The sequence below is a fragment of the Oncorhynchus kisutch genome, linkage group LG19 (genome assembly GCF_002021735.2).
Source record: "Oncorhynchus kisutch isolate 150728-3 linkage group LG19, Okis_V2, whole genome shotgun sequence".
Classification (NCBI taxonomy): Eukaryota; Metazoa; Chordata; class Actinopteri; order Salmoniformes; family Salmonidae; genus Oncorhynchus; species Oncorhynchus kisutch.
This window is the reverse complement of record NC_034192.2, coordinates 41817170-41839772: the sequence shown is the minus strand read 5'-3', so window position 1 is coordinate 41839772 and position 22603 is coordinate 41817170. Positions and strand designations below refer to the sequence as shown.

At 41.0% G+C, this 22603-nt stretch overlaps 2 protein-coding genes across 4 annotated transcripts; both read left to right on the top strand.

Moving 5' to 3' along the window:
• The first annotated feature begins 5117 nt into the window (after window positions 1–5117).
• asb5a (ankyrin repeat and SOCS box containing 5a) lies at window positions 5118–8926 on the top strand. 2 transcript variants are annotated; one of them, XM_020509410.2, is made up of 7 exons: window positions 5118–5455; window positions 5850–5929; window positions 6014–6121; window positions 6339–6489; window positions 7294–7428; window positions 7736–7927; window positions 8164–8926. In XM_020509410.2, the coding sequence occupies exons 1-7, from the start codon at window positions 5407–5409 to the stop codon at window positions 8289–8291; spliced, it is 843 nt and encodes a 280-aa protein (XP_020364999.1). In that variant the 5' UTR covers window positions 5118–5406; the 3' UTR covers window positions 8292–8926. The 2 variants fall into 2 exon arrangements, with proteins under 2 accessions (XP_020364999.1, XP_020364997.1); XM_020509408.2 differs by having other exon boundaries at window positions 5340–5762.
• A 70-nt stretch (window positions 8927–8996) lies between these two features.
• spata4 (spermatogenesis associated 4) lies at window positions 8997–15131 on the top strand. 2 transcript variants are annotated; one of them, XM_020452661.2, is made up of 7 exons: window positions 8997–9082; window positions 9292–9365; window positions 11721–11850; window positions 12134–12252; window positions 13364–13584; window positions 13763–13876; window positions 13977–15131. In XM_020452661.2, the coding sequence occupies exons 2-7, from the start codon at window positions 9358–9360 to the stop codon at window positions 14069–14071; spliced, it is 687 nt and encodes a 228-aa protein (XP_020308250.1). In that variant the 5' UTR covers window positions 8997–9082; window positions 9292–9357; the 3' UTR covers window positions 14072–15131. The 2 variants fall into 2 exon arrangements, with proteins under 2 accessions (XP_020308250.1, XP_020308248.1); XM_020452659.2 differs by having other exon boundaries at window positions 9008–9365.
• The last annotated feature ends 7472 nt before the right edge of the window (window positions 15132–22603 follow it).

Genomic DNA, 22603 nt, shown 5'->3' with positions numbered 1-22603 from the left:
ATTTCAATTAACAGGTGTGCCTTGTTAAAAGTTAATAAGGATCCGCATCTTTTTTTCAATTTTCGCCTAAAATGACATACCCAAATCTAACTGCCTATAGCTCAGGACCTGACGCAAGAGTATGCATATTCTTGATACCATTTGAAAGGAAACAGTTTGAAGTTTGTGGAAAATGTGAAATGAATGTAGGAAAATATAACACATTCGATATGGTAAAAGATAATACAAAGAAAAAACAAACCTTTTTTAACTTATTTTTGTACCATCATCTTCGAAATGCAAGAGAAAGGCCATAATGTTTTATTCCAGCCCAGGCGAAATGTATACTTTGGCCACTAAGATGGTAGCAGTGTTGTAGACAGATTCAAATAAAGATTGAATTTCTGTTCAAAATTCTGTATCAAGACTGCCCAAATGTGCCTAATTGGTTTATTAATAACTTTCCAAGTTCATAACTGTGCACTCTCCTCAAACAATAGCAAGATATTATTTCTCTGTAATAGCTACTGTAAATTGGACAGTGCAGTTAGATTAAAAAGAATGTAACCTTTCTGCCAATATGAGATATGTCTTTGTCCTGGGAAATTGTCTTTTTATTTACAACGTCATGCTAATCACATTAGCGCACATTAGCTCAACCATTGTGAGGGTGGGACACCGATCTGTAGAGATGGGTGGAATTTCTTTCCTTCTTAATGCATTTGAGCCAATCAGTTGTGTTGGGACAAGGTATGGGTGGTATACAGAATATAGCCCTATTTGGTAAAAGACAGAGTTCGTATTATGGCAAGAACAGCTCAAATAAGCAAAGAGAAACGACAGTCAATCATTACTTTAAGACATGAAGGTCAGTCAATACGGAACAAGTTTCTTCAAGTGCAGTTGCAAAAACCATCAAGTGCTATGATGAAACTGGCTCTCATGAGGACTGCCACAAGAAAGGAAGACCCAGAGTTACCTCTGCTGCAGAGGATAAGTTCATTAAAGTTACCAGCCTCACAAATTGCAGCCCAGATAAATGCATCACAGAGTTCAAGTAACAGACACATCTCAACATAAACTGTTCAGAGGAGACTGCGTGAATCAGGCCTTCATGGTCGAATTGCTACAAATAAACCACTACTAAAGGACACCAATAAGAAGAAGAGACTTGCTTGGGCCAAGAAACACATGCAATGGACATTAGACAGGTGGAAATCTGTCCTTTGGTTTGATGAATCCAAATTTGAGATTTTTGGTTCCAACCACCGTGTCTTTGCGAGACGCAGAGTAGGTGAATGGATGATCTCTGCATGTATGGTTCCCACCGTATAGCATGGAGTAGGAGGTGTGAGGGTGTGGGGGTGCTTTGCTGGTGACACTGTCAGTGATTTATTTAGAATTCAAGGCACACTTATCCAGCATGGCTACCACAGCATTCTGCATTGATATGCCATCCCATCTGGCTTGCGCTTAATGGGACTATCATTTGTTTTTCAACAGGACAATGACCCAACAGATTTCCAGGATGTGTAAGGGCTATTTGACCAATAAGGAGAGTGATGGAGTGGTGCATAAGATGACCTCCACAATAACTCAACCCAATTGAGATGGTTTTGGATGAGTTGGACCGCAGGGTGAAGGATAAGCAGCCAACAAGTGCTGAGCATATGTGGAAAGTCCTTCAAGACTGTTGGAAAAGCATTCCAGGTGAAGCTGGTTAAGAGAATGCCAAGAGTGTGCAAAGCTGTCATCAAGGCAAAGGGTGGCTACTTTGAAGAATATAAAATATATTTAGATTTGTTTAACACTTTTTTGATTTCCACATGATTCCATAGTTTTGATGTCTTCACTATTATTCTACAATGTAGAAAATAGAAAAAATAAAGATAATCAAAACCCTTGAATGAGTAGGTGTGTCCAAACTTTTGACTGGTACTATAAATATAAACGCAGGAAGAAAAAAAAACGTCCTCTCACTGTCAAGTGCGTTTAATTTCAGCAAACTTAACATGTGTAAATATTTGTATGAACATAACAAGACTCAACAACTGAGACATAAACGGAACAAGTTCCACAGACATGTGACTAACAGAAATTTAATAATGTGCCCCTGAACAAAGGGGGGGGGTAAAAATCAAAAGCAACAGTCAGTATCTGGTGTGGCCACAAGCTGCATTACGTACTGCAGTGCATCTCCTCCTCATGGACTGCCCCAGATTTGCCAGTTCTTGTGAGATGTTACCCCACTCTTCCACCAAGGCTCCTGCAAGTTCCGGGACATTTCCGGGGGGAATGGCCCTAGCCCTCAGCCTCCGATCCAACAGGTCCCAGACGTGCTCAATGAGATTGAGATCCGAGCTCTTCGCTGGCCATGGCAGAACACTGACATTCATGTCTTGCAGGAAATCACGCACAGGTGGCATTGTCATGCTGGAGGGTCACGTCAGGATGAGCCTGCAGGAAGGGTGCCCATGAGGGAGGAGGATGTCTTCCCTGTAACGCACAGCGTTGAGATTGCCTGCAATGACAACAAGCTCAGTCTGATGATGCTGTGACACACCGTCCCAGACCATGATGGACCCTCCACCTCCAAATGGATCCCACACAAGAGTACAGGCCTCAGTGTAACGCTCATTTATTCAACAATAAACGCAAATCCGACCATCACCCCTGGTGAGACAAAACTGCGACTTGTCGGTGAAGAGCACTTTTTGCCAGTCCTGTCTGGTCCAGCGACGGTGGGTTTGTGCCCATCGGTGACGTTGTTCCCGGTGATGTCTGGTGAGGACCTGCATTACATTAGGCCTACAAGCCATCAGTTCAGCCTCTCTCAGCCTATTGCGGACAGTCTGAGTACTGATAAAGGGATTGTGCGTTCCTGGTGTAACTCGGGTAGTTGTTGTTGCCATCCTGTACCTGTCCCGCAGGTGTGATGTTCGGATGTACCAATCCTGTGCAGGTGTTGGTAGAAGTGGTCTGCCACTGCGAGGACGATCAGCTGTCCGCCCTGTCTCCCTGTACGGCTGTCTTAGGCGTCTCACAGTACGGACATGGCAATTTATTGCCCTGGCCACATCTGCAGTCCTCATGCATCCTTGCAGCATGCCTAAGGCCCGTTCAAGCTGATGAGCAGGGACCCTGGGCATCTTTCTTTTGGTGTTTGTCAGAGTCAGTAGAAAGGCCTCTTTAGTGTCCTAAGTTTTCATAATTGTGACCTTAATTGCCTACCGTCTGTAAGCTGTTAGTGTCTTAACGACCGTTCCACAGCTGCATGTTCATTAATTGTTTATGGTTTATTGAACAAGCATGGGAAACTATGTTTAAACCCTTTACAATGAAGATCTGTAATCTGTTGTATTTTTACTAATATCTTTGAAAGAATCGTGAAAAAGGGACGTTTCTTTTTTTGCTGAGTTTTATATATATATATATATATATATAATTTTTAAGAAACACTTTTCTGTAAGAATTATTGTACATATATTCAACATTACTGTCATTAATTAGGAAACAAAATAATATCACATAATTATAAATGAAAGATCGTTATCTGTAATCCAATATTGAAAAGCATCCCATAAAGGTTTTCATTAACTTCTTATGGTGATAAAGGAAAATAAAGGTATCTGGTTCTTGTTATGACTATACAAATCCTAATGAAATCTTGTAACAAATATTTCCTTTCCAAAGGTGAAAGGAAACACATAAGTGATATAATGCATTTAGAATTTATTATTGCATTTTTTTAAATCTAAGAATTGACATCCATTTCAAACACAGATTCAATCACAAAGACCAGGGAGGTTTTCCAATGCCTCGCAAAGAAGGGAACCTATTGGTAGATGGGTAAAAAAAAGAGCAGATATTTAATATCCCTTTGACCATGGTGAAGATATTAATTACACTGTGGATGATGTATCAATTAATTGGATAAAAGTCAATTGCATTCAGTCCACCTTCCTCAGTAGACTTTACAATATCTACTTTTCTTAAATAATTATGATTATTTTTCCATATAAAGTTGAAATTGGCTTGGTTAAAGTTTGAACGTTTGAACACAGAGTTTGTTGTACTGTCCTTTGTTCGAACCTTCCACATCCAAGAAATGTTTGCCCACCCTTGAGCCCCTGGGAATACGGGTGAATTCAAATACTAGGATTGCTCTACTACCGCCAGATGGCGCTATTTTTCCTTATGTCGATTGATGACAAATGATGGCAGCCGGGCAAATACTAGGAAAGCTATTTTGATAAAGAGTCATATCCAAACAAACATTGCAGAAAACAAGGTAAATCAAAACATTATACGGTCATATTTGATGGCAATTTGTTGATTGTTGTCGGACTACATGGCTGATTCAGCCAGTCTGAAAATAACTAAAGAGAATGGAATGAAATACTGGCAAAATCTCCAACCTTCCCAACGAATAGTGGAACTATACTGTTCTCTGCTGCATTTAATCTACACATTTATGATACTACCCTGCCATGCCTTTAACCAACTCTCACTCCTTTGTATCAATAATGCTTTAACAGGTCAGAGATGCTGAAATGGGCACTTTGTCTTATTCATATACAGTTGGAAGCTTCACTTTATTGTTGGCATTTTCCTTGTTCCTGGATTAAAAATGCACTCACAGGGGTTGGGTTGAATGCGGAAGACACAATGGTGTAACTGACTAAGTATCTCATTTCCTTCCTTGTAACTTGATTCTGGACAATGCTCAGATTTAGTAGTTGAATTTAGCACCTAACATGCCTTGGAACCAGTAGTGGACACTGATTACATGATGATATTGACTGTGCTGAAACTTCCATCATTGAAATGACACTCCACTACACCACAATGAGAATTAAACTATTTTAACACAGGCACAGAAATTCAGTGAGGACCACTTGAGAGTGGCATATGATCCCCTCGGTATAGCAGAGCCTGTTCAAAAGAGGGGGCTATATGACAGCGAATCCTTTTGCGTTGCTCCATTATTCCAATGTTTACCTCACCGTAAACATTTACCTCACCGGACTGGCTCTGTTCTCACCGTACTGGCTCTGATTTTGGTCAAGGACACAGTGAGTACCCATATCTCTCTACTGTATTAGTCTATTGTCACAACAACAACAAAAATATTATCACAATAATGATTATTTATAATTTGGCTACTGTGAATAATGCAAATACTCACTTTGTTGACCTGAACATGCAAAGTAGCTGAAACATAATAACTGTGTATACGGTACATACCGGTCAGGCTCATTTCTACCCTAAACTATTAATAGAACGGCCCACCCCCCTTGCCCTAGTTTTCATTCCTGACTGACTGTGGTCTGTAGGCAGACTTGCAGACCAAAACAGCACTTAAGCTTCCCAGTGTCAGTGACAGACAGTGTGCCAACATGCTTGGCGCATGGAAAGGGAGCACCAATGCAGCAAACAACAACACAAAATCAAATCTTGTTGTGCGTTATTAAAGGTCAGTGATGTAGCTATATGTAGTTTACACTAGTTTTCCCAGAACATGTTTTGTTTCTGATTTACAGTGGCTTGGTCTTCCATTAATACATCAAGTAGGTTAGGCTAGTTCAAGAGAAAATAGATTTGACGGTTATTGCCAATGGAGACATATTGGCTCACCCTCAATTGGACAACATGGATCCTTAGTACTCTACCTTATATGAAGTGAAATAGAATAGAAGTGTCATAGATCAGTAATATGGAGAAAGGTAACAATGATGATGCAGTCTGGAATGCATCTGGTGCTATTCTGGATATTGACCCAGGTGTGTGTGCCCTGTGAAATGGAATCATTCATCAAAACTGTGAGACGGTGAGCTGTGGTATGTGACAAGCATTTGTGTTTGCTGCAGGGTCCTGGGCAGACCGCTCACCCTTACATGATGCTGCATGCCAAGGTCGTCTCTTAGCTCTGAGGAATCTAATTTTACAGGTGAGCCAAAGGTAATCCAATTCAGTGTGCACCCACTGCTTACCTTCTGCAATGTACTATGGTTGTGTTCTGCTGCTCCCACAGGGCCACAATGTAAATGTAGTCACTATAGACCATGTGAGTCCTCTGCACGAGGCCTGCCTTGGAGACCATGTAGCATGTGCCAGAGCTCTGATCGCTGCAGGAGCCAATGTGAGTCAATGGAGAAGATCCGTTAATAATCAAGATAACCTTATTTTTTTTAACATGAAACAGTAATAATGTGTACTAAATAATACATTTAAGAAATAACTTAATAAAGCTTTTGTAAAATACATCTTGTTCTCTGTTATTTGTTATTTTTCTCTGCCCCAAAATGGTGCTGCGTTATTCAGCTGAGTGGTCAGAGTTAACATGAGACTCTGTGCAGGTGAACGTCACCACCATTGATGGGGTGACTCCTCTTTTCAACGCATGCTCAGTGGGCAGTGTATCATGTGCAGAGGTCCTTCTGGAGAACGGGGCCAAACCCCAGGCTCTGGTATTTCAGCCCTCGCCCATTCACCAAGCCAGCAGGAAAGGTATGCTCAGTACCCTTATCACTCCAACATCCTTATCTTAATGAATCTAGTATGAACCCAATGATGTGTATAAACCCTGGATGAATGACAAGGGCTGCTGTATTGAAGCCACTGCACAGCCACCTTGGTAATACTCCTCTATTGTAAAAAAGATTTTGCAAGCTAGAGAAATGCATTTATGAATGTCTAAATTAGTTTATTCTATTACAGACACTTAATGCATACTTTTAAATTATATTATGTGAGCTAAACACACATATATATACAAATATATATATATATACATATATATAAAAAATACATAGAAAAAATACATATAAACATTTGCATTTTTTCTGTGAGTACTAATGTTACTGTCCCCACAAAAAAAAAATACTTAAATACATGTTATCTTGTTCTTGAAACATTTAATTGAAATACTGTTGAATTCCATTTATTCCTATGAGGTGTACCAATATGGCGGCCGGTGGCTTTAAAGCCTCTCATTGGCTAATACTTAGCATCAGCAATCCATGGTTTATTTACATCATTGGTATGAACCTTCAAGTGTACTTCACTGACCATTTGGGCTGTATGCTAACTTGGGATTGAGGCAAATACATAAAACTTAAAAATCTGAATCAAAATATCACAAATCAGAGTACAGTTTTTGAGATACACAAACATAATTCAAGTCAGAGTATGTCCCATGGTGCTTAGAGGAATCCTCATATTCCGGGTACAGAAATAATTAGCTAAAACACCAACCGCAATAATTGGAAAGCTGACAGTAATGACTTCCATGTATGTGCCTACGGTCGGTAGGCAGCAGTGGGTGTGTGGAGACTCTAATCAGATGGGGAGCCGACGTGGACTTCGACATTCCTCACCTGGGAACGCCCCTCTACACCGCCTGTGTCTCTCAGGAGATAGAGTGTGTCCAGAGGCTGCTGAGGGAAGGTGAGGCACGTGCACATCTGCTCTGCCAAATCACCATAGCCAGGTATGATGAGAGGAGGAGAACTAGTGGTAAGATTATTACTGTCTCCCCAAGTGGTGAAATGTATTGTACCTGTATAGCACTCTCACTATGGCCACATCCACCACTAATGCTGTAGTAGCTCAGAGTATCTTCCCATTTCTACCTGGATAAAAGTCCAAATCCATCATGTTATGACATCGATAAAGTACTTCTTTCCTGTAACTGAATGACATAGGACTATTAAATGTGTGTTATATCCATACCTTGGTTTACGCCTCCACACAGGAGCAAATGTACAGAAAGGTAGATATATGGAGTCTCCCTTACACGCTGCCGCTGAGAAGGACTGCACTGCCATTGTTAAGCTGTTGTTGGACTTTGGGGCAGATATCCATGCCAGGAACATTGAGTTCCAGAGACCTGTGGAGGCTGATCCCCACAGCAGCCTGACAGAGGGGTTTCTACTGGTCTATGAGGGTAAGTTCTATAGGCCTATTCACAGTCATCCTTAGAAATCAGTGAATTCCTATAGCCAAAGTATAGTAGTGTTATTGGTTAATCACCCAAGTCAAACTAGCTGTCCATTATATGTTTAAAACTAAACCATCATTGTCTGGAATAGAATATCACATGTTCAAGCAATAGCAAACTAGCCGGGCTGTAGTGGATTTGGTTGAATAGCATGATATGTTTTCCCTTCCACCTTTCTGCAGCCACGCCCCAACCATTGAGTCAGCTGTGTGGACAGCGTATCCGTGACCGTGTGGGCCGTGACAGGTTTCACCTCATCAACCATCTTCCCCTTCCCAACGCCCTCAGGAACTACCTCCAGTACAGATGATGAGCTTAGAACGTCACAATCTCAAAGGCTGTGTGGTGGTGGTGGTGGCATCTTCCTGGTGTCAGTCATTCATGTGAACTCAACAGCCTGCAATGATAGAAGGAGCACTACTTGCACTTGAAGCAATGAAATACATACTTGATGTAGCCTATACCAGATTTTAGTATGGTTCAAAAGAAACTGCTAAAATTTGGGGTTGGAGCAATGACCAGCAATCATAGTTTGCTATGAACATTTTCAAGGGAGAGTTTCATTTAAATCCAGAGCTCTACTGTTTAAAGGCACTTAGAAAATGTGTTCCTCATCAATATTTTGCAGCAGGTTTATAAATTAATCTGTGGCTGGCTCATATGCTCATACAATAACACAATTTAAGTGCTTTCATATTATGGAAAATACATTTAATTTGGATTGTTATATTAACATGGTTTATCACGTTATATATTTTAGATTAGACCTGTGCATCCGAAAAAATTGAATTTCACCAAAATCTTTACCATTATCATTGAGAACACTACTCCTACATTCATATCCTCAAAAAATATAGATATAAACTTGCTTGCTTGATGTGTTTTATGTGTGATCTTATTGTCTGAGCTGCTTGCTATTATTTTATTAAAACGTTTTGAATTCCACGTTTTTGCAAGTCTTTCAAAGGCAAGCAGCTCTCTTCAGTGTGCGCAACATTTTCTATTTCCAGTGGGTGGCAACAATGTACCTTCCCGCGATACGTTCACCTTTCCAGGAGAAAGAAGAAGCAAGGCCGTTGCTATGGAACTGTTGATAAACGAGTAAGCTCGTTAGCTTAGCTAGTTCGTTTACCACAAATGTTCTATAAGACACAGTATTATATAGCAACAACTTAACGAAATACTGAACCAGAAAAGTTAGACCAATAGTAACTTATCTTATCATTTTGTAAGCGTGTGTGGCTGGTTCATAGACGCTAGCTGAATTAACATTACAGCTGACAATGGCTTACGCACTGCCTCCCAAAAAGACAGGACTGCCACGAGAAGTTCTGAAGTGGCTCCAAAGCCTGGATTTGTCATTTTCTCCAAAGAATATGCGCAGGTGAGTGTACATTAGCAAATTGCAAAGCGTGTCTATGTGAAATATAACTTGAGAGTTGGTCTATCTAACCAAGTAACCTTAAGGGGACAGTCGGGTAAGTTGAGCTACCTTTGTTTCAAGGAAACAATACACAAGATATATAATTTGACCAAATATTGAGGAAGTGTCAATTTTCATGTAGTCTGTGAAGGAATAAACCACATGGAAAAAGTGGTAAGCAAGTTAGGTAAACAAATGTATATTTTTTTAAATTAGGGTAGATGTTTCATGATGCTTGTATCTAAACCAAAGTAGATCCTTTTAAGATTGTTCTATTGGGGTCTCTATAAGCTTTAATATGACGTTCTACACCTAGCTTGAAAGTGTATCTTGTAGTTGTGTTGGCTATAGTCAACATTTTTGCATTGGGGTAAGTTGAGCCAATGGCTATGTGGTAAATTTATCCAAATGTGAAGTTGAACAAATTGAAGTGTTTTCTTCCCAGGCATATAGCAAGTCATGAGGTAAAAAAAAAACAAAGCATGTGTTAAAAGATGCTTTAAATGATCAAAAGACAAAGAAGCGATTGTTATTGTGTTTGGGAAATAAAAATAGACATGGTTTCAAAAAGGTAACTATAGTGGTAATATTCCATTCATTACAGACATTTTTAGGCAGCTTAATTTACCCTGTACAGGGGCTCAACATACCCCATACCCAGGATAAGTTGTGCCAAGACACCGCTTTTTTTGGATAAGCAATGTTTTCAAAACTGTAATGTTTACAGGAGTTCTGATTATTTCCATAATGAATATACAGTGCATTCAGAAAGTATTTAGACCCCTTGACTTTTTCCACATGTTATGTTAGCCTGATTTTACAATGGATTTTTAAAAAATTACAAAAAACTACAGTTACAGTATGTACAGTATATCTTTTTTTAGCGCCATTTACATAAGTATTCAGACCCTTTACTCAGTACTTGGTTGAAGCACCTTTGGCAGCGATTACAGCCTTGAGTCTTCTTGGGTATGACGCTACCAGCTTGGCACACCTGTATTTGGGGAGTTTCTCCCATTCTTCTCCGCAGATCCTGTGTCAGGTTGGATGGAGAGTGTCACTGCACAGATATGTTCAGGTCTCTCCAGAGATGTTCATTTGCGTTCAAGTCCGGGCTCTGGCTGGGCCACTCAAAGACATTAAGAGACTTGTCCCGAAGCCAGTCCTGCGTTGTCTTGGCTGTGTGCTTTGGGTTGTTGTCCTGTTGGAAGGTGAACCTTCACCCCAGTCTGAGGTCCTGAGCGCTCTGGGGTAGGTTTTCATCAAGGCTCTCTCTGTACTTTGTCCTGTTCATCATTCCTCGATCCTGACTTGTCTCCCAGTTCCTGCCGCTGAAAAACAGCCCCACAGCATGATGCTGCCACCACCATGCTTCACCGTAGGGATGGTGCCACGTTTCCTCTAGATGTGATGCTTGGTATTGAGGCAAAATAGTTAATTCTTGGTTTCATTAGACCAGAGAATCTTGTTTCTCATGGTCTGAGAGTCTTTAGGTGCCTTTAGGCAAACTCCAAGCGGGCTGTCATGTGCCTTTTACTGAAGAGTGGCTTCCGTCTGGCCACTCTACCATAAAGACCTGATTGGTGGAGTGCTGCAGAGATGGTTGTCCTTCATAAGGTTCTCCCATCTCCACAGAGGAACTCTGGAGCTCTGTCAGTGACCATCGGGTTCTTGGTCACCTCCCTGACCATGGGCCCTTCTCCCCCGATTGCTCAGTTTGGCCGGGCAGCCAGCTCAAAGAAGAGTCTTAGTGGTTCCAAACTTCTTCCATTTAAGAATGATGGAGGCCACTGTGTTCTTGGTGACCTTCAATGCTGCAGAAATGTTTTTGTACCCTTCCCCAGATCTATGGACAATTTCTTGGACCTCATGGCTGAGTTTTTGCTCTGACATTCATTGTCAACTGTGGGACCTTATATAGACAGGTGTGCCTTTCCAAATCATGTCATAGCAAATGAATTTACCACAGGCGGACTCCAATCAAGTTGTAGAAACATCTCAAGGATCATAAATGGAAACAGGATAAACTGGAGCTCAATTTTGTATCTCATAGCAAAGGGTCTGACTACTTATCTAAAATAATTTAAAATATAAATCTAAAAACCTGTTTTTGCTTTGATATTATGGGGTATTGTGTGTAGATTGATGAGGAAAAACATTAATTTAATCAATTTTAGAATAAGGCTGTAGCGTAAAATTGTGGGGGGAAAAGGAAGTAGTCTGAATTCTTTCTGAATGCAGTGTAATGAATATAAAAAATGGCTCAACTTATCCCACTCTCCCCTATGTTATGGAGTCACATTTTCCCTTCACCAGGGATTTCTCCAATGGCTACCTTGTGGCAGAGATGTTCTCCTGGTATTATCATGAAGACTTCCCCATGCACTCCTACAACAATGGGACATCACTTCCAACCAAACAGGGCAACTGGGCACAAATAGAGAGGGTAAGAGTTGGAGGGTATGGCCAGGTAGCCTGGTTGTCATCTCTTCTGTTCAGTTATCACATTACACTCCATAGCTAAACAGACTTGAACCCAGCCTAACGGACAGTAACAAAATAGTAGATGTATGAGTACAAATAAACTGGTGGGTATAATCCTATGTCCACTTGCAAAGTCATCAATGTTTTTGCTGTGAGAAGGCTGTCTTTCTATACTACTGACATCCTGTCTTTTCTTTTGTTTGTCATGTTGAATAATGGAGAATCCATTTCTACTCTCTTATCAGTTTCTAGTGAAACAGAACATCCATCTGCAAAAGGAAGTTCTGGACGGGACCATCCACTGCAAGCCAGGAGCAGCGGAGCTTCTAGTGCAAGAGATTTACACCATCTTAACTAACAGGAGGTGGGACATTTATTTAACCTTTATTTAACTAGGCAAGTCAGTTAAAAACAAATTGTTATTTACAATGATGGCCAAACCCTAACCCGGATGACGCTGGGCCAATTGTGCACCACCCTATGGGACTCCCAATCACGGCCTGTTATGATACAGCCTGGAATCGAACCAGGGTCTGTAGTGATGCCTCTAGCACTGAGATGCAGTGCCTTAGACCGCTGCGCCACTCGGGAGCCCTAGCATGCTCAACCAATTCAAATCCTCTCCTTTTCATCAATACATTAGGATTACAATAGGCTTTATCAAGAGAGTGAGACAATGGGTTGTCTGTTTTCCAATTGTTACTGAGCCGACTATCCTGGCTAAAATAAATACAATGCATAGACACTAACTGATCATCAAGCGATTCTCTTCCTTAGCTTTGTGAATCTAGACTGTCTGCTGCACTTACAATAGTTTCACTGGTGAGCATTGTGGTCAGTCTGGTTTAACCAGGCTTTCTTTTACTGCTTTCCAGATCCAGTTCCTCATATTTTTCCATAGAAGCACAAATATCATACCCCCCCAAAAAATGTGTGCATCTGTAACTTTCTCACTCATCATTATTCATGATTCATTCATGATTATCCATAATCATGGTAGCATCTCCATTAATGTAGACATTAATGTCTAATGTCTAAGTTTGTGCCCCATTAATGTGGGCACAAACTAATCTGAAACACAACCAAAACAAACAGCAAATGCATCTAAGAAGTCGGTGGAGTCAGAAGCTTGATGTAATGAATAAAGTGCCTTGTGTGTTATGAATATGGGAGCAAATACTTAACTTTTTACTCCTTTAATACACATATAAGTGAATTTGTCCCAATACTTTTGCTCCCCTAAAATGGGGGGACTATGTACAAAAAGCGCTGCAATTTCTAAACTGTTCACCCATTATGGATGAAAATACATTCAACTTAAAGCTGCCAGTCTGCACTTTAACCTCATTGTCATTGTTTTATTTCAAAACCAAACTTTCATAGTATAAAACCCGAAAGAAAAAGAAATGCTTCACTGTCCCAATAATTATGGAGGGCACTGTAGCTGATAACTTACATACTGTATAACTGTCCAGGATCAAAGGGATCCAGGGCAGGGAGATTGACTTCACAGACAGGGACTACCAGGACCAGCTGCCCATGCTAGCTCGGGCCACAGCCTCCAAGGCCATCAAGAACAACCTGCGGCTGACCGAGGTCATAGCCGAGCCCAACATCTCCACCAATCAGAGGAAGGTGCAGGCCATCATCCACATGCACCTGGAGCAGAGGGCGGCCGAGAGAGTCCAGAACCCCAGTGAGTGCACCAACAATCGGGATAGAGTGGGGTTCTTGGATAGACCATGAGGCTGGTGACATTAGGGTTAGGATTCGACAGGACTATCATGTGATTGTGATTCAATGCTACTGTTATTCAAATACAAATAATGTAATTGAATTGGGATATAAAAAAAAACTGCATTTGTCTCTGGCAGAGCGCTTCAACGTGAAGCCCACCTTGGGAGAACTGGCCGTGAGACTGCCCCCATCTTCTCACCACGGAGATGACAGCTCCGATAGCAACGCCTCAGTACAAAGTGGAACCGCAAGTAAGTCATTCACATAGTTTTTTCACCACCACCAGTTTTACCGTGTCTACACTGTAGTCTCTTTAATTTCTCATCACTTACTTTTTCCTCCCTTCTATAGAGTCACGTGAACCATCCATCAGGAGTAAAGCCAGTGTCCATTTCAAGGAGATTGAGGTGCGTCAGACGGACAGACGCTCGCTGATTGCAATTTAAAAGGCCAGGATATTCAGCCGTTTGGTGTGTATTTGTGAGAGATGCCTCTGATACGATACCTCTAATAAAATTACCTTTATACCTCTATTCCTCTAATAAAAGTACCTTTATACCTCTATTCCTCCAATAAAAGTACCTCTATACCTCTATTCCTCTAATAAAAGTACCTCTATACCTCTATTTCTCTAATAAAAGCACCTCTATACCTTTATTCCTCTAATAAAAGCACCTCTATACCTCTATTCCTCTAATAAAAGCACCTCTATACCTCTATTCCTCTAATAAAAGCACCTCTATACCTCTATTCCTCTAATAAAAGTACCTCTACCTCTATTTCTCTAATAAAAGCACCTCTATACCTTTATTCCTCTAATAAAAGTACCTCTATACCTCTATTCATCTAATAAAAGTAGCTCTATACCTCTATTCCTCTAATAAAAGTAGCTCTATACCTCTATTTCTCTAATAAAAGTACCTCTATACCTCTATTTCTCTAATAAAAGCACCTCTATACCTTTATTCATCTAATAAAAGTAGCTCTATACCTCTATTCCTCTAATAAAAGTAGCTCTATACCTCTATTTCTCTAATAAAAGTACCTCTATACCTCTATTTCTCTAATAAAAGTACCTCTATACCTTTATTCCTCTAATAAAAGTTCCTCTATACCTCTATTTCTCTAATAAAAGTACCTCTATACCTCTAATAGAAGTACCTCTTTGAACGAATATAAGTACAGCAGTTCTCAATGACTATCTTGCAAGATATTACCTTAGGGGTGTTGTTTTACTAGTTATTCACTAGTCCATTAGTTACAGTACTTCAACCATTAGTAGTTGCTCTAAAATGACAATTTCAGGGGGTTACCAGTAGGTGGCGGTGCTGTGTCTGGTTTATAATCATGGGTGAGGCAGGTTGAAAATCAAAGCACGATCAACGGTCATTTTGATAAATGCATTCTGTATTATAGATCTGTGCTTTTCACAAATGTCTGTTAACATTCCATTTATTACCTTCTCAGCAATGACTAACAATGGACAATATATTGTCTGCTCATCTCTTCTGCCTGTAAATTCCCTCATTTCAGGTAGGGTCCTTTATACAGTGTTAGGTAATATGCTTGGTGCATCCATCTCAACATCACGTTAATAATGACTAGATTGTTGTGACTGACTGGGTTTGAACCCAGGTCATCTGCACATCACAAAACTATCTTAGCCAGCTGAGCTAAACCCTAGGTTCATTTGGGAGTTAACACAAGTCTTCAGGTATCGGACATGGTTAATTACCACCTCTCTCTGCCGTATTACACTGGCTCCATCCAGTTTCAGCTAATGAATGATGGGAAATGCAATAGATTTTGTGTGATGAAAGATCCCTAATGTCTTATTTCACCAGCATTTAGATATTGTGCATCATACACCAGATGAAAACCGCAAGGTCCAGATATTGTGTTCTTTGTTTGCACAGCTCATAATATTCCACCTCTGAGAACTTTACAATGATGTGCAGATCATTTCCTCTTTTCCTTGCACCTGTGATAAGACACAGTAATATCACCTTTATAATAGAATGAAAGCAGCATTTAGATAAAGGATCCCAAACACACAGCACATGGCCTGCAACATAACCATGCTTCCAATTATCAGGAAGGTATTTTCTTTATACAACTGATTGGAAAATATCAGAAGCTGATCTGATCTTTTTACTGTCAGGTCTGGTGTCTGGGTACAGTATATCTAATCAAATCAAATTTTATTTGTCACATTGCACTATTGGTTAGAGCCTGTAAGTAAGCATTTCACTGTAAGGTCTACTACACATGTTGTATTCGGCGCACGTGACAAATCAACTTTTGATTTGATTTGAGATACACATGGTTAGCAGATGTTAGCAGATGAAATGCTTGTGCTTCTAGTTCCGACCATGCAGTAATATCTAACAAGTAATCTAACAATTTAACAACAACAACCTTATGTAAAGTGTAAAGGAATGAATAAGAATATGTACATATAAATATATGGATGAGCGATGGCCGTGCGGCATATGCAAGATGCAGTAGATGGTATAGAGTACAGTATATACATAAGATATGAGTAATGTAGTGTATGTACATTATATAAAGTGGCATTGTTTAAAGTGACATTTATTAAAGTGGCATTTATTACATCCAATTTTTAATTATTAAAGTGGCTAGAGATTTGAGTCAGTGTGTTGGCAGCAGCCACTCAATGTTAGTGATGGCTGTTGAACAGTCTGATGGCCTTGAGATAGAAGCTGTTTTTCAGTTTCTCGGACCCAGCTTTGATGCACCTGTACTGACCTTACCTTCTGGACGATAGCGGGGTGAACAGGCAGTAGCTCGGGTGGTTGTTGTCCTTGATGATATTTTTGGCCTTCCTGTGACATCGGGTGGTGTAGGTGTCCTGGAGGGAAGGTAGTTTTCTTCCGGTGATGCGTTGTGCAGACCACACTACCCTCTGGAGAGCCTTACGGTTATGGGTGAAGCAGTTGTCGTACCAGGCGGTGATACAGCCCGATAGGATGCTCTCGATTGTGCATCTGTAAAGGTTTGTGAGTGTTTTTGGTGACAAGCCAAATGTCTTCAGCCTCCTGAGGTTGAAGTTGCGCCTTCTTCACCACGCTGTCTGTGTGGGTGGACCATTTCATTTTGTCCGTGATGTACGCGCTGAGGAACTTAAACTTTCCACCTTCACTACTGTCCCGTCGATGTGGATAGTGGGGTGCTCCCTCTGCTGATTCCTGAAGTCCACGATCATCTCCTTTGTTGACGTTGAGTGTGAGGTTATTTTCCTAACACCACACTCCGAAGGCCCTCACCTCCTCCCTGTAGGCCGTCTCGTCGTTGTTGGTAATCAAGCCTACCACTGTAGTGTCGTCTGCAAACTTGATGATTGAGTTGGAGGCGTGCATGGCCACTCAGTCATGGGTGAACAGGGAGTACAGGAGAGGGCTGAGAATGCACCCTTGTGGGGCCCCAGTGTTGAAGTTTAGGACCCAGTTGCAAAGGACGGTTTGAGACCCATGGTCTCGAGCTTAATGACGAGTTTGGAGGGTACTATGGTGTTAAATGCTGAGCTGTAATCGATGAACAGCATTCTTACATAGGTATTCCTCTTGTCCAGATGGGTTAGGGCGATAATCAAATTGGAGTGGGTATAGGGTGTCAGGTAGGGTGGAGATGATATGATCCTTGACTAGTCTCTCAAAGCACTTCATAATGACGGAAGTGAGTGCTATGGGGCGATAGTTGTTTAGCTCAGTTACCTTAGTTTTCTTGGGAACAGGAACAATGGTGGCCCTCTTGAAGCATGTGGGAACAGCAGACTGGGATAGGGATTGATTGAATATGTCCGTAAACACACCAGTCAGCTGGTCTGCGCATTCTCTGAGGACGTGGCTAGGGATGCCATCTGGGCTGGCAGCCTTGTGAGGGTTAACACGTTTAAATGTTTTATTCACGTTGGCTGCGGTGAAGGAGAGCCCGCAGGTTTTGGTAGTGGGCCGTGTCAGTGGCACTTTATTGTCCTCAAAGCGAACAAATAAGTTGTTTAGTTTGTCTGGGAGCAAGACGTTGGTGGGCCTGGTTTTCTTTTTGTAGTCTGAGATTGACTTTAGACCCTGAAACATACGTCTCGTGTCTGAGGCGTTGAATTGCGACTCTACTTTGTCTTTATACTGATGCTTAGCTTGTTTGATTGCCTTGCGGAGGGCATAGCGACACTGTTTGTATTCGGTATTGTTTCCGGTCGCCTTGCCATGATTAAAAGCAGTGGTTCACGCTTTCAGTTTTCCGCGAATGCTGCCATCAATCCACGGTTTCTGGTTGGGGAAGGTTTTAATAGTCACCGTGGTTACAACATTACGGATGCACTTGCTAATAAACTCGCTCACCGAATCAGCGTATCAATGTTGTTGTCTGAGGCTATCCGGAACATATCCCAGTACACGTGATCGAAGCAATTTTTAAGCGTGGAATCAGATTGGTCGGACCAGCATTGAACAGACCTGAGCACAGGTGTTTCCTGTTTTAGTTTCTGTCTATAGGCTGGGATCAACAAAATGGAGTCGTGGTCAGATTTGCCGAAAGGAGGGCGAGGGATGGCTTTGTATGCATCGCGGAAGTTAGAGTAGCAATGATCCAGAATGCATTATCTTGAGAATTATCTTGGTAGATAATGATTATACACTTGTTAGAAATTGTATTTCAAACCTTTGTAAAGTCAGCTAATACAGTTGAAGTCGGAAGTTTACATACATCTTGGCCAAATACATTTAAACTCTGTTTTTCACAATTCCTGACATTTAATCCTATTAAAAATTCCCTGTTTTAGGTCAGTTAGAGTCCCCACTTTATTTTAAGAATGTCAAATGTCAAAATAATAGTAGAGAGAATGATTTATTTCAGGTTTTATTTATTTCATCACATTCCCAGTGGGTCAGAAGTTTACATACACTCAATTAGTATTTGGTAGCATTGTCTTTAAATTGTTTAACTTGGGTCAAACGTTTCGGGTAGCCTTCCACAAGCTCCCAACAGTAGGCTGGGTGAATTTGGGATTGAGGTTAGGGCTTTGTGATGGCCACTCCGATTCCTTGACTTGGTTGTCCTTAAGCCATTTTCCCACATCTTTGGAAGTATGCTTGGGGTCATTGTCCATTTGGAAGACCAATTTGCGATCAAGCTTTAAATTTCCTGACTGATGTCTTGAGATGATGCTTCAATATATCCACATAATTTTCCAGCCTCATGATGCCATCCATTTTGTGAAGTGCACCAGTCCCTCCTGCAGCAAAGCACCCCTACAACATGATGCTGCCACTCCTGTGCTTCACTGTTGGGATGGTGTTCTTCGGCTTGCAAGCCTGCCCCTTTTTCCTCCAAACATAACGATGGTCATTATGACCAAAAAGTAATATTTTTGTTTCATCAGACCAGAGGATGTTTCTCCAATAAGTGCGATCTTTGTCCCCATGTGCAGTTGTAAACCGTAGTCAAACCATGGTCTTCTTGAGCAGTATGGCGGTTGTGTGGTCCCATGGTGTTTATCCTTTCGTACTATTGTTTGTACAGATGAACGCGGTACCTTCAGGCGTTTGGAAATTGCTCCCAAGGATGAACCAGACTTGTGGAGGTCTACAATTAATTTTCTGAGGTCTTGGCTGATTTATTTAGATTTTCCCATAATGTCAAGCAAAGTGGCACTGAGTTTGAAGGTCGGCCTTGAAATACATCCACAGGTACACCTCCAATTGACTCAAATTATGTCAAGCCTATCAGAAGCTTCTAAAACCATGACCACATTTTCTCTAATTTTCCAAGCTGTTTAAAGGCATAGTCAACTTAGTGTATGTAAACTTCTGACCCACTGGAATTGTGATACAGTGAATTATAAGTGAAATAATCTGTCTGTAACCAATAGTTGGATTTTTTTTTTGTGTCATGCACAAAGTAGATGTCCTAACCGACTTGCCAAAATCATAGTTTGTGAACAAGAAATGTGTGGAGTGGTTGAAAAGCTAGTTTTAATGACTCCAACCTAAGTGTATGTAAACTTACGACTTCAACTGTATGTCTGCTTACTGCTGGCATTCCATCATCATAACGGTTTTCATTGCATAATGATGCTTTTCACTATATGACAGCATTACATACATAGTTTCAAATAAAGAGTTATCCTCATAACCACTTACGAGTCTCTTATCATGTTTTGTGACAAATACCTTTTTTTTCTTACAATCGTCAGCGGAGTTCAAAGAAAGACAGCTTTCTGCTGCTGCCGTTTGCTCTCCACCTAGATTCAGAGCTGTCCGATTCCCCTGATGGAAAATTCTAACTCCCAATGGGCTGCTCTGTTGGTTCTAAATCTCTCCATACCCTGTTCAATGTATAATAGAGCTGTAAACTGAGTGTAAAAGATGACAGCTAGATAAGTGTTTCTGGCTGTGTGCCCAGCCCTCAATGTGGTCTGAGAAGCTTGTGGTTTAGCAGGTCCCTCAAGCCTGACACATATCTATCTGGCTAGAGATCTCCTGGAGAGGATGTGGAAAAAGAGAGAGACCGCATACTGAGGTATATACAGTATGTGGTACCATTTTCTGATTCCATGCATTACCTGTTCATAGCTTAGTGTGTTTAATTGCAGCAATGTTTCAGATAAACCTAAGGGTCAAATGCTATAATGTACTGGCAAATGTTTTGTTGATGAACATTGAGGCTATACGATATTCAGCATCTGCTCAAAGCCGTAAGATGTGCATGTGATCTTTTACTCTTTCGCCTCCAGATGATGTCTATCGTCAAATAATTTGCAAACTACTAGCAGCATTTATTAAGTGAGTCACACTAGATATCTATCTAACTCTCCACAGCAGTTTTGTAAGTTTCTTTCCCTACAACTAAATATAAATTCACTCCCCAGGGCTTCAGTCAAAGGACCCTCATCATGTTTCCATGGTTGTCAAAGTGAAATGAAGCCCTAGACAAGTATTTACCTCTTCACTGGTGTGCTGTAAAATTTGACCTCCTGAATCTTTCAGATTCTGTTGATTTCTCTCAGCTCGACTGGGTGGGAACCAACATTAACACTTACATTAACACATTAACAAACATTAGCACAGAACAACACTCTCTTGGCTTGTTCGGTTGCCCAGTGATTTGTATTGGAATTACTGGGTTTTCAGGTTCAGCAAATAATACAGTAGATTTCAATGGAGAGAAAAAATGAAAATAGTAGGACAGGGATTTGAGACTGATATAATTCACAGCGTCCTAGGGCAAGCAAAATGGTTATTAAATATAGTGATTTTTCAACATTAAAATGTTTGCGATGATGTATAGAGGGAGTGGCTGAGGGTTCAGAGGTGCTGTTTCTATTCTATTACGTTTGTTAGTCTTTCCTATTGAACAATATATGGGGATGGTTGCTATGGCAACTTGCGAGCGCATAGGAACACAGACTGGAGAGCAGCCAGGAGACAGTAATAAGCTTACTGTGAGCTTGTTTGGCTCCTTCTGTTTATAAATTATGATTAACAAAAAACACTGGCATATAATTTCACACACACGCACGTACACATGCATTCATACACAAACAGATTCACCCAAAGACATTTAGTCCCACTTCCACACAATTTCATATATGGCTTGGCAGTGATGAGGAATGCATACTGCCTAGATACCCTCGCAGTGTTTCGCCATCTGCTATTTTTTATCTCCCTCTCTTCCTCCATTGGTACCGACAGTGCTAAAAAGGTGGATGCGAGGAAGGGAAGTGGGCACAGGGAGGAGGGGGTCTGCCCAGGAACATGACTAGCCAGAGAGTGTTGTGGGGGCTTGCAAGCTAAGGATTCCCCCAAACAAGACCCCAACCCCCAACAGCAAATCTCCCACCCTTGTTAACAAAGCAGCCGTGACTGGCCTGTGTGTGTGAGGGGATGGTATTCAGGCCAAGGGTAGGGCGCTTTGTGTGTGTGTGTGTGTGTGCGTGTGTGTGTGTGTGTGTGTGTTTAGCACTGCATCCTTTATAGCAGATGTTAATATAGTGTGTGTGTGTGTGTGTAATGTAATATAGTGTTCTATATAAAGTATCAGTCAAAAGTTTGGACACACCTACTCATTCCAGGGTTTTTCTTTATTTGTACTTTTTGTATTTTCTTTCTACATAATAGTGAAGACATCAAAACTATGAAATAACATGTAGTTAACCAACAAAGTGTTAAACAAATCAAAATGTATTTTATGTTTGAGATTCTTCAAAGTAACCACCATTTGCCTGTATGACAGCTTTACACACTCTTGGCATTCTCTCAACCAGCTTCATGAAGTAGTCACCTGGAATGCATTTCAATTAACAGGTGTGCCTTGTTAAAAGTTAATTTGTGGAATTTCTTTCCTTCTTAATGTGTTTGAGCCAATCAGTTGTGTTGTGACAAGGTAGGGGTGGTATAGAGAAGATAGCCCTATTTGGTAAAAGACCAAGTTAAAATTATGGTAAGAACAGCTCAAATAATCAAAGAAAAACGACTGCGTGAATCAGGATTTCATGGTCAAAATGCCACAAATTAACCACTACTAAAAGACACCAATAATGACAAGATACTTGCTTGGGCCAAGATGCAGGAGCAATGGACATTAGACCGGAGGAAATCTGTCCTTTGGTCTGATGAGTCCAAATTTGATATTTTTGGTTCCAACCGCCGTGTCTTTGTGGGACAAAGAGTAGGTGAATGGAAGATCTCTGCATGTATGGTTCCCACTGTGAAGCATGGAGGAGGAGGTGTGAGGGTGCTTTGCTGGTGACACTGTCTGTGATTTATGTATAATTCAAGGCACACTTTAACCAGCATGGCACCACAACATTCTGCAGCGATACACCATCCAATCTGGTTTGTGCTTAGTGGGACTATTATTTGTTTTTCAACAGGACAATGACCCAAAACACACCTACAGGCTCTGTAAGGGATATTTGACCAAGGAGAGTGATGGAGTGCTGTATCAGATGACCTGCC